Genomic DNA, 12,510 nt, shown 5'->3' with positions numbered 1-12,510 from the left:
AACGTTTCTAAAATGCTTATGCACAGGTTTAATTTGAACAACTCATTCATTAACAACCCAACAAACATTTGTTGATTTACAGCTTATTAAGCTATTAATTAGCGGATTCCGGCTAAATTAAGGCCTAATAATTTGTTACTTTACTAAATTGTTTACTGGGAACACGTCGACTATGCCCTGGCTCGTATCTGTCACCCTTAAAAGAAATTTAAGTGAGCTCCCTAACACCCTGTATTGAGAAATTAAACAGCATTCGAAACTTAAAAGGAATCAAGCTCGCTAAGAAACTTTCAAATAAAGAGGTTCATTTTGAAAATTGTAAATTGCTTAGCTACCCAAATGTTAAGTGATAGTGTCACTGCCGTGGACTGGCACATAACGGCTTTCGCAGGGCCATGCTGAATCTTTTTTGGGTGCTATCAGAGCTAGGGGGAAGGAACAAGAACCCCAATGCAGTTCATTCACGAACTGCATCAGCAAATGGTAACTTATCGCAATTTTAATCAAACGAATCAGCTGGCAGAGAAACTCCAGGATGTCTCATTGATGGAATCAACGAAAATGACTCAGATTTTGAAGAAACGAAGCAACGCCTTTACACAGGATTCAGTCCGATTTTGCCACTGTACTTTTTGCATCAAAACACATTGCAAAGTAATGTCTGCTTACCGAACTGATATGATTCAATGCATCATCAATATTTATTGAAATTTAGATTATTATTAGTTTTAAACAATCTACGCGAAACAAATTGAACAAAATCATTTTCAACGTACATTGATAAGTAAAAACTAATTACAATTCTCTGCTCTTATTTTATTCTCCTCTATTACTGGAATTTTTTTGTGGCTGATAACTAATCAACTACAAACATTTCAGTGATTCGTCCATATCACTTCATCCCTCGTTGGGTTTCACCGCCGGTATTGAAAATGCAGGGGCGACTCGTGGCTTCTAAACCTACCTGTTCAACTACCAATTCTCGAAATCACAGTTTAAGGAAGTAATCACTATCATGTTACTATTTAAAAATAAAACAATATTTAATTAGGCATCTCACTACCTTATTTGTTATATATCGCTTATAAAGTTTAAAACAAAGGGATTCTACGTTAAGCCTTTTAGCGAACAAATCAATAACGTTCACATAAAAATTTGGCTTCTGCTGTAACGTCATAAGCAAATTCCTCTCAATCACCATCAACATTTGATAGAACAAGCGATCTCCTCCAGTCGTTGTTCTCGTATCATCTTTGATTCTACGCAGCACAGAGAATGATCATTCATACGATGCCCGTTGTACTTGGTAATGTGAGAATCGAAATTTCCAGCTTTAATATTTCGAAAAACACATCTTCCACTTCCAGGCCATTTTCTATTATCATTAATACCATTCCTCTGACCGACTTGTTCTTAAATCGATCTTAGAATAGAAAACTTTCAACTCGTTGCTCAGTTTTGCCATATAATAACACTGGCTGAATGATGTTAAGCGTGAAACGAATAGTTGCTTGGAAAAATTCACTATACTGTCCAAACTTTGGGCTTCAACATATTTAATGGAACGAACGAAATCTGTGGTCCAACTCCTTTAGAACCCCGTTCATTATCGCATCATGTAATGTCTGGTAGGAGGCTTTTGGCTTTTTTCGCAAATTGTCATCACCTCCGTGAACATCTGCACCCAGTGCGACAAGATTAAACATTTTTGTTGCTTTCTATAGCATCCACATCTTTGTGCTGCAACACACTGTATAGCACTTTAGTAAAAGTAAAAATTGCAGCAAAAACCTTTACAGAAAGATTGTTTGAAAGTCCATGCAAACCACGGACAGTAACGCATGTATCTCCATCCCAATCTGATTCCCTTAGATATAAATCCTGCAAGGGATGATAGCGTTCTGAAAAATTTGAAAGCACAGTTTTTCTCAGAACATGAATGGAGTAACACGAGGTATGGGCTCGGCAGTATATGAACTCAGTTTTAAGAAAATTCTTTTTCACCAAAACTTGCATTCCTACAATTTCGCCTGACATTACCATAAACAACAAGTCGTCACCATTCAAACCCAAATCCGAAGCAATCGAGTCCACTTGAGCCGCCAGTGGTGCGGTGGCTGTTTTGTTGCTACTAATGTCACAGAGACGAACAAACCGTTCGACCGGGATGCCTAATTTGAATCAATACACGCAAAATTTAACATAAAAATAACAATCCAACTAAAGACTAAAAGTCATCATCATAGACCAAAATGTTTCATACGTACCGTGTTTTTTCACTTACCTCTTTGGCAATTTCTTGCCGGAAAAAAATTCTAATACTCTCGATTATATCGTCCTGAATTACAGACGATGTTCCCGTAAAAACATTTGATTGGTACAGAAACCCTGCAAAACCACTCGCTGTGCTACAAATGAACATAGGTCTTTATAGTTGCCTCTGTTATCAGAATCTCCTGATTTATCGTGCCCACGGAAACTCAACCCGTGAATGCCTGAATAACGAACGATTTCGATGAGCGTTGTCATCCCAAACGTTTGATGAGCCATGACGTTATCAATGTGGTCTTTCGACGAAGAATGAACTGTCATAGCAGTTGTTAGATGATGCAAGTCGGTTAAACCTACTTTCGACCATACATTACGATCCTGATGACGCTGGAATAGCAAACACGGTCAACAGTATAGCTTATTTAACTTTTCTGATTCACAAAGCCACTAGTGGCTGCTATAGGCCGAGCTGTTGAAATTTCTCGTCACTGATTTTCTTGTTTTCGTGTAAAATGATTTGAGGTTTTTCATATCAGGCTGAGGAGTTTCCACTCTCACTGCGAGCAGCTTTACTTCCATGGAGAGCACAGAAAATGGTCGGGAAAAAGTAGGAGGGTGGTATTCAAGACACGACCGCATGACGTTGGACTACGGTATTCTTATATTCCATTAAAACAAATAATAGAGAGAATTGCAACTCTAGTATTTGCTGCAATTTTATCTAACAGTGCATTTCTGGATGCTGAGACGTTAAAACGTTATAAATAATAATATATACTAAAAGAATGGATATCTTTTATTTAATCGCTGTCATTTCATACATATTCGAATCAACCCTTTGTTTGCTGCACTGCCAAGACAATCATTTTATTGAGCGAATTGGTAAAATTTTCCTATCTAAGCAAAAAGCAAACTTTACGAAACTATCTGAAATTGGAGCCCAGAACGATTCAACCGAAAATTTTAAATTTGAAAATTGTTTGACATTTAATCGATAAACTCATGCTAGGTTAGTTCCAGCCCAGCATATAACTTCATGTATTTGAAAAAAAAAAACGTTTGGTTCAATAACTCAATATAGCAAGAGCTCAATCACACGTTTTTCGGTAGTTGTTATCAAGGTTTGGGCGAGTGACAGGAAAATATCTTAACTTCTTCAGTTGTGATTTAGAGCATTTCTAATTGTTTTGTTATTTTTCACGATAGCGACAAGTTTGTTTCTTTCTCTGTGTGCGAGAAACAAAATCAAAACCGCGCACCGAGAAACAAAAACGAAAATTTAATGAATGCTCATTGAGAAAACTTGCAACTCTTTTTACCAATAACTTATGATACTCAAAAGAACCCGTTTTGATCTAAATCGAATTTCTAGTAAATAAGTGTTGATCATTCATAGGTAGTAATTTTTCCTCGATGAATAAAGACTGGCTGAAAAAGTTAAAATCGCTGCTGTAAAATCAAATTCACAATTGTGTTCGTTAAGACGTTTTAATATTTTCAATGACAATAATAATCTTCGATAAACACCCGCTATAGTTATTCACACACATGCTATAACTATCTAAACACGCGTTAAAACTATTCATACACACGCTATTCCTTTCCATACATCCGATACAACTATCTATACACACGCATAAGCTATCCAACCATGTGCTATGACTATCCATGCATACGCTATAACTAATCATTACACACGCAGCAGCTATCCACACACAAGCTATAACTATCCGTACACACGCTGAAGATATACACGCAATAGCCATAATATGCTACACATGCTAGTGTCTTACACACGCTATAGCTAGCCATCCCTATCATCGCAAATGTCATAGCAATACAGATGCACATACGCTATATGTGCTGGATTACCGCTGGATTACCGCTGGTGGGGTCCAACTCAGATCGAAGGAGCACCGAACTGAATGAAGAAATGCACCTTCCCACTACCTCCGCCGCTGCTGCCTGATACCACCGCTCTGGTTCTGCTGCAGCTCAGTTTGGCCGCTGGAATCAGCCACCGCTGCTGATTATACAAGTCCGGCCTGGTGGCCTTTCACTTGTTAACGGATGACTGCTATGAGACGACACAGGCTATTATATAGCCCAAAGCAAAAATCCATCCGCGAGCAAACAAGAAGCGAGCTTGTGATTGGTTGAATGTGCACGACTTTTAACACAACTTTTAACTAGTTTAGTATCGAAAACATATTTAAATTATTATATGACAATCTTGCGCAATATTTCCCCTATCAATCAAGCCATTGGTGTTTAGAATCTGTTCAGTGGTAATGATAAAAGAAGCATTTTAAAACGGTGTTGAAACACCTGTTGCAGCTACCGAAAGCGAGCTCGTTATTGGTTGAAAGCTGTGAGACTGTTTACAAAGTCAGATCGGTTGTATCCGTTAGTGTCGACTGTGCTTGTGAAGAGAGGTGGTGATTGGTTGCTCGGTATGATTTAGACAATCGATGTGATTTATCAATTTTTCAATAGTGTATATCGAACAATAGGTTATTTTTGTTACATAAATTCAACCGTAAAAGAATTTCTGATCGGTTGATGCCAAAACCTCGAAATTCTGAAAAGAAATGACTGATATATAAGCGCTCAAAACCTGACCACTTTTCCCTGGTTTTCCCCGGTTGAATTACTAGATTTTCAAATTCAGGTGCCTAACTTCGATATAGACGTTAGTCCAACGTCAAAAATGTTTACCACTGCACTTCTTCCACTCATTCACAAACAGAAGACGGTGCAACTGGTTTGTCGCACATTGATAACAATTTTCGTTGAATGAAAGTCACCCACACGCTAAAAAATAGTGTAATGTATTTCTATCTATAGAAGAAACAACCGTGCATTGTGGCAAGTGGTCATGCATGAAAATATTGTTGCTTGAAATGCCAAAAAAACCTTCCAAAGCAATGCCCATGTGAAAGCATACATGACATGCTGCACATAAGCGCATCGGTACGCTGGATGAAACTGAATTTGTCGTTTTGATGATGTAAAAACACGGTACACTGCGTTCCAAATGATATGTAAAAACTAACTGAACAGCCAAATTGCCGGGAACTCAACAGCTGATGAACTCAACGAAATATTTCAAAAGTTTTCGGCAGAATTTTCAATTTCCGAATCCGATTAGCTGTTGGGAAGTTCGCTGAGATGAATTAAGTGTGTTGGATCTGTTGTGACATATGTGATTCAATGTTGCAATCATAAAATGATTAAATCATCATTTTTGTTAGAAAGTAGCACGCTGTTCGTTGGGTCAACCTATTCATTCCTACACTCCAGAGGCGGAAGAAAAGAAAGCGCTTTTGATTAGAGGTAAGAATTATCTGAGAAAGAGCTTATTAAACTGTATATACCAGTCAATATCATGAAACGTGAACTAAAAATTGTCCAAGCAGACACTCAAAGGTATTTTTCCACAGCAATATGTTTAATTCCACACCACAATGATGGTTCACATCTGGCAGAAGTACCCCATTAGCACAACCGTCGTTAATGCGTTTGCCGGCAAACGCAAGACTAGCCAATACCACAACCTAAACTGCCTTCAACAACTGACGTTTGGTTCAACGGCAACCCTGCTATTTTGCTCTCATCAGTCGGCTTCTTTCCTCGGACTTGGGTGCTTGCTCTCGTCGTGCTCCGTGAAAGTCCCTTCCGTTTTTACTGTCGCTAAAAAGTGCACAATTATTGTCCATTTCGAGTTTTACTGAAGTGTAAATCGAACGTAAATCCTTGCTAGTTACGTTGAAGTCAAATGTAACAAACGGCGAGGTGGTTTTCCTGTTGAAAACTCAACAGTTTCACAGCTAGTGCTTGGAAGGACTTTGACGTCGCAGTCGTCGTCGAGAGCTAGTGTGTGATTTTCTTGGACTTAGAAAAATTTGCTGCCAGTTCGAAGGTTCGCTCGCTGGCACATTTTTTGTTCGCGAAAGTTTAACCTGGTCCCAGCAGGATGAGTGTCGAGGTGGAAGCTGCAAACTTGCAGGTATGTCCATCTTTTGGTTTTTCGGTCAAAATCTAAACTCATCACCGAGTATCAATTCAATCAGACGGGGCTGGGACTTAGACGAAATTTCTCGCTTTCATAAAGAGAAAATGGCGTCCGGAGACTAAGTCCCACGTCGTCGAATGCAACTAAGGGGAAATGTTTAAAAATTAATATTGCCCTTCGGGGTGGGTAGAATGAACCGAAAATGATACCGAAATTCGATTCACGGAAAACTGCACCATCTGAGCGGGGGTCACTTTTTTGTCAAAAAATAATACCAAGTCCCAGATTTTTCCAGCACTTAGAAAAATTTTCGCTTCCCCTTGCTGATGTTAGTTAGTTCGCGAACGCTCTTTGTGCTGCGCTGGTTGCTTGCTTGCTTGCTTGTCAGTTCGTTCACACTTTTCCTCCGCTCGCGATGGTGCGCTGCTTGGTGCTGCTGATGTTCGCGAGTCGTACATTTTTTTATATTATATTTAACCTTCTATGGCACTGCATGCCTGTTTGTAGCTTTGCCTTGCCAGTCGGAGTGTTGTGATTTTCACAAGTGTTGGTCGTTGTGGGCAGTCAGGCAGTTACTAGCGAAACGGTATCAAGAATTTTCGTTGATTTTATTTTCTGTCAATCTTTTGACAATCATAGAAAAAATTTAAGTTATAATTTAAATAGTTATAATTTAAATAAAAATCTGTTGTAATTCAAAATTTTAATAGAATACAAATTTTTTTTAGGACTCTTCCAAACAGGTAAACGGCGACCGGTTAAATGGTGTGAGCAACGGTCATTCGGTCGGAGATGGGGCCAACGCTGTAGCAAGCGATAAGGAGCGCGAGGAGCGCCATAAAAGCCACAAGAGCTCCAGTAAGGACAAACATCGGGACAAGGATCGGGATCGGGAGAAGGATAAGCATCGCGATCGCGAAAAGGACAAGCATCGCTCCTCGGATAAGGATAAGGACAAAGATCGAGATAAACACAAAAGTAGCAGTTCGTCTTCTAAGTAAGTAGAACTTTATTTCGTGTGTGTGTTCCAATTTTGAATCATATATATTTTTTCTAGGGATAAAGATCGCGAGAAAGACAAATCCAGTAGTAGTAAGGACAAGGATCGGCACAGCAGTTCGCACAAGAGCTCCCGAAGTGATAAGGATCGCGACCGCGAGAAAGATAAGGATCGGTCGAAGGATAAGGAGCGATCAAAGGATAAGGAACGGTCGAAGGATAAAGATCGCGACAAAGATAAAGAACGCGAGAAAGACAAGGATCGGGAAAGGAAGGATCGTGATAAAGACAAAGAAAAATCTAGTAGCAGTAAGGATAAGGACCGTGACAAGCACAAAAGCAGCTCATCCTCATCGTCGCATCGGGACAAAGACAGAGATCGCGAAAAAGACAAGCACAAGAGCAGCAGCAGCAGTAGCAAAGATAAGGACAAACATTCCAGCAGCAGCAGAGATAAAGAAAAGGATCGTAAAGATCGCGAGCGCAGTGACAAGCACTCTTCGTCCTCTAAAGATAAGGACCGGGACAGGAAGGACAAGATAAAGGAGGAACCGGCGGTACAGCAAGAGAGCGTCATCAAATCTGAATCTGCTGCCGAAGTCAAGCCGGAAACTGATCGACCGTTCTTCAATGGAGTCGAAAGCAACGAATCCTCTCAAGATGTCAAGGAAATTAAACAGGAAGATCCGCTGGATATTGACGCTTCGCGGGCCAGCTCGTGTGACTATTCGATGTCTCAGTTCCGCGCAGACGAAAGTGCCTTCGTCATAAAGGAGGAAGCGCCGGATCCAGATCGTGTTCAGTACGAGGGAGAGGAACAGGATGAAACCAATCAGTTTGCGGTCAAGCAGGAATCGGACTCCGAGGATGATGTGCCACTTTCGAAGCGCAAGAAGAAGGACGCCGACGAGGACTTTGATGCTGGGAACAAGAAGAAAAAAATAAAAATGGAGAAAAAGGACAAAAAGGCGAAAAAGAAGAAGCGCGCCTATGAATCTGAACCGGAAGACGATGACAACGAGGAACAGGAAGAGGATTACGGCCGCTCTAAGAAGCAAGCTAAAAAGGCGAAAAAAACTGTCAAGCAGGAAACTAAAACTAAGGTGAGTAAGCCCAAATATCGTCCAAAAACATATACGAACAATCAATGTTCCACAGATCAAAACCGAGGAAGCTGCCAGTCCTACTAAAGGTCGAAAAAAGAAGAAGGAAGAGGAAGAACAGGAGGTTTGGAAATGGTAAGTGGGAGTTAGTTTTGTATACTTTGTAGTAAAAATTCTGCAGCTTTGCGTTTTGCACTTCGTATTTTTGCTGATCGGAGCGCATACCACAATAGCGAATGAAAACCGATTTTCTGTGTGAAAGGCAAAAAACACCAATGACAGCTTACACTGCTAGTCTAGTGGCATCAGTGTTTACGAGATTAGTTCCGGTGTTCGCCACGCTTGAGTAATATGGCGTTTGACGTTTATGTCATTCTTCTTTACTTCACATGTGTTCCTCAAAAGAAACAAGAAGCGTTTTTCTTTTTCTGATTTTCAACCAAATATTTCGATTATATAAGCCGCAAGGTTTCTTTCAGTTTGATGAGTAGTCTTGCTTCAACAGCATGGCGATATTTTCGGTTGCACAGTCTGGCAGGAAAATGTGTTGTGGTAATCCGCATCGACCGAGTGAATGCTGCTACTTTAGCTAGCAAAATCGCTAACAAGATTCGGTTGTTTTAACAAAATCAACGATTGCAGTTTGTGTTGAAATTAATTTATATAATTCCCTACAGGTGGGAAGAAGAAAAGCGTGACGATGGTGTTAAATGGAACTTCCTGGAGCATAAGGGACCGGTGTTTGCACCGCCCTACGACCCTCTTCCGGACAACGTTAAGTTCGAGTATGACGGTAAGGTGATGAAGTTGTCACAGGACGCGGAGGAGGTTGCCGGTTTCTACGCGCGTATGCTGGAGCACGACTACACTTCCAAGGAGATGTTCAACAATAACTTCTTTAAAGACTGGCGCAAATCGATGAACTCGTCGGAGCGGGAAAAAATCAAGGATCTCAAAAAGTGCAACTTCCGGTACATGCACAAATATTTCGCTGATCTGTCGGAGAAGAACCGCAACCGAACCAAGGAGGAAAAGGCGGCGTTGAAGGAAAAGAACGAAGCGTTGGTTAAGGAGTACGGTATTTGCATCATCGATGGCCACAAAGAAAAGATCGGTAACTTCCGCATTGAACCTCCCGGGCTCTTCCGTGGTCGTGGTGAACATCCCAAGATGGGTATGGTAAAGCGACGTGTCATGCCAGAAGATGTTATCATAAATTGTGGGAAGGATAGCCAGTGGCCAAAGGCCCCGGATGGTCACCGTTGGAAGGAAGTTCGTCACGACAACTCGGTATCGTGGTTGGCTTCTTGGACGGAAAACGTTCAGGGACAGGTGAAATACGTCATGCTGAACCCAAGCTCCAAGTTGAAGGGCGAGAAAGATTGGCAAAAGTACGAAACCGCCAGACGCCTGTTAAAGCATATTGATAAGATTAGAAACACGTACCGCGATGAGTGGAAGAGCAAGGAGATGCGAATACGGCAACGTGCGGTTGCGCTATACTTTATCGATAAACTTGCGCTGAGAGCTGGTAACGAGAAGGATGAAGATCAAGCGGATACGGTAGGTTGCTGCTCGCTGCGTGTCGAACATATCGAACTGCACAAGGAACTCAACAAGAAGGAGAACGTGGTGGTGTTCGATTTTCTCGGTAAAGATTCCATCCGGTACTACAACGAGGTGGAAGTCGAAAAGCGTGTTTTCAAAAATCTCGAACTATTCAAGGAGAACAAAAAACCCGGTGATGACCTGTTCGATCGGTTGAATACCACCGTGATGAACGAACATTTGCGAGATTTGATGGATGGTAAGCGGAGCTTTCGTCTGCACGGTATTCGTGTGGCTAAATTTGTCTTTTATTTTTCTTATCGCAGGACTTACGGCAAAGGTGTTCCGTACGTTTAATGCTTCCTTCACGCTACAGAACCAGCTGGCCGAACTGACCGATCCGGATATGACCGTGCCGGAAAAGCTGCTTGCCTATAATCGAGCGAACCGTGCTGTGGCCATTTTGTGTAACCATCAACGTGCAGTTCCCAAAACGCACGACAAAAGCATGTCCAACCTGAAGGAAAAGATTCGTCTCAAGTACGAGGCTATCGAAACCTGCGAACAGGAACTAAGGGTAATTACTTTACGGGTGTATTACTGGCTGAATAACTAATGTTGATTTTTCCTTCACAATAGGATTTAAAGAAGAGTTCAGTTCGGGACAAGGTAGTACGCGACAAGAAGCAGAAACAGCTGGAGCGACTCAATGAACAGTTGAAAAAACTTGAACTACAAGAGACTGATAGGGACGAGAACAAGACGATCGCCCTCGGTACTTCCAAGCTGAATTACCTCGATCCTAGGATTTCCGTTGCATGGTAACTATTCGATTTCGATGGTCGTTTCAACGCATGAAAAAAACTTTTTTTTTCTGTTTACCAGGTGCAAAAAATTCGACGTCCCAATCGACAAAATCTTCAACAAAACCCAACGCGACAAGTTCCGATGGGCGATCGATATGGCCGATGAAACTTACGTCTTCTAGGCGGCAAAGTTTTCGCTTGTTTCTCAGTTCCTTTTTGGCAACGATAATGACGACGACGACGAGGACGATAGGGAACCCGCAACAAAACCAAGTAATAATTCAACTTTCAATCGTCTAATGTCGAAGTGAGATATTAGAGAACACGACGTCTCGGTAGCTGTATTTTTGGGGGATATTAAGGTGATAATCATTATTTTATTGAAATTGAGTTCCCAACAAACTAGGCAAAGCAAAGTATGCCAGGGCACATACGAAAGCGTGCTTACTACGAGGAGGAAGAAACAGTGACACGAGTTATGTGGGATCCGTTTGTAAAAAGTTTACATATTTATTAACAGGTAGAAGTTTACCCATACACATACAAAACAAAAAGAAACAACAATAATGAAATAAAGTGAAGCCGCGTGACTGTCATCAAACCGCCGTGAGAGTGAGGTGAAATCGAAACCGAAAAAAAACGGTTTTTATTTAGATGTAGTTTAATTTATCTTCTCCGAAGTACATCATTCATTTGGAGAAGGTTTGTTTTAGAATATACTTCTGTTCCCAATTTTATGTCCTGTCTAATATTTTAAATGATGTGAAAACAGTGATGGGACGCTGTGCCGTTTATCGTCACAATTGTGACGTGAAACGATGGACAGAAAATCAGACTAACGGAGAATAACACTGCGTACATCGGTAGTGTTCCGCATCTCTAGTTTGTAAGTAGTAGCAATTCAAATTGTGGGGAAAAAATTGATCAAAATAAACAATCGAATGCAAGTACTGTGAGTTGAGTGATTTGAAAAGTTTCCTTAAGAAAGATAACATTTTTTCTGTTCACTTCAATATACCAATAAGAAGAGTGATTAGCTTTGGAATGATCATGATTTAATCAAATTAGTGCCGAAATCTAAAGAGAGAGAAAGAGAATAAAAAACGCCGAAAATTAAATACGGATAATCTCTGTGGCAATGGAGCAACTGATAGTGAAAGGAAAAGAAGGGCAATTAAGCTAAAATTAAATATTTACACAAACAAACCGCATATTCATAATCCTAGTAGGCTATAACCGATGACTATTGAGCAGAAAAATCTAATACATGAGCACGGAGAATCACGTACCATTTGTAAGGCAAGCAAAACAAAACAAAAAATCAAGGATGAAGTGCAGTAAAAATCATTTTATTTTTAAGAAAGCGTTTTAAGAAGAGAGGAGAGCATTAAACAAATCTGCATCGTGTTTTGTTCAATCGGCAGATTGACTGAAATGCATACCCAGCTGTAACAGATTGGCCGCTGCCGGGTTCCACAATGTAACTACACTTTTTTTTAAATCTTACTATCGAACCAATTTTTGCGGTTACCATTAGTTCTCTTTATAAAAGTGAACCGGAACCGGTCAGACATTCATCAGCTACTATTAACAAACACACATACAGACACACACACACCCACATATGAACTACTTGAAGTAAGTTAACTAACTGTAGTTGAATGAATTAGAAGCAAAAAAGTGTTTCAAAACAAAGAAAAAGTAATCAATAAAAAGTGAAAAAGTGAATCGAACGACATTTTTCTTCCCAAGGAACATGCCATCACGT

The 12,510-nt window shown here is 40.5% G+C and overlaps 1 protein-coding gene across 2 annotated transcripts; it reads left to right on the top strand.

Moving 5' to 3' along the window:
* The first annotated feature begins 5,889 nt into the window (after positions 1–5,889).
* On the top strand, positions 5,890–12,470 carry LOC129718750 (DNA topoisomerase 1). Of its 2 annotated transcripts, XM_055669796.1 has the most exons (8): positions 5,890–6,280; positions 7,015–7,283; positions 7,344–8,388; positions 8,444–8,523; positions 9,066–10,195; positions 10,263–10,513; positions 10,576–10,757; positions 10,822–12,470. In XM_055669796.1, exons 1-8 carry the CDS (start codon positions 6,248–6,250, stop codon positions 10,922–10,924), a joined length of 3,093 nt encoding a protein of 1,030 aa, XP_055525771.1. In that variant the 5' UTR covers positions 5,890–6,247; the 3' UTR covers positions 10,925–12,470. The 2 variants fall into 2 exon arrangements, with proteins under 2 accessions (XP_055525771.1, XP_055525772.1); XM_055669797.1 differs by lacking the exons at positions 5,890–6,280; positions 7,015–7,283; positions 7,344–8,388; positions 8,444–8,523 and adding an exon at positions 8,780–9,002.
* Positions 12,471–12,510: the final 40 nt, after the last annotated feature.

Source organism: Wyeomyia smithii, chromosome 1 (assembly GCF_029784165.1).
Source record: "Wyeomyia smithii strain HCP4-BCI-WySm-NY-G18 chromosome 1, ASM2978416v1, whole genome shotgun sequence".
Lineage (NCBI taxonomy): Eukaryota > Metazoa > Arthropoda > Insecta > Diptera > Culicidae > Wyeomyia > Wyeomyia smithii.
Note: the sequence above shows the minus strand (reverse complement) of the source record. Positions and strands in the feature narration are given on the sequence as shown.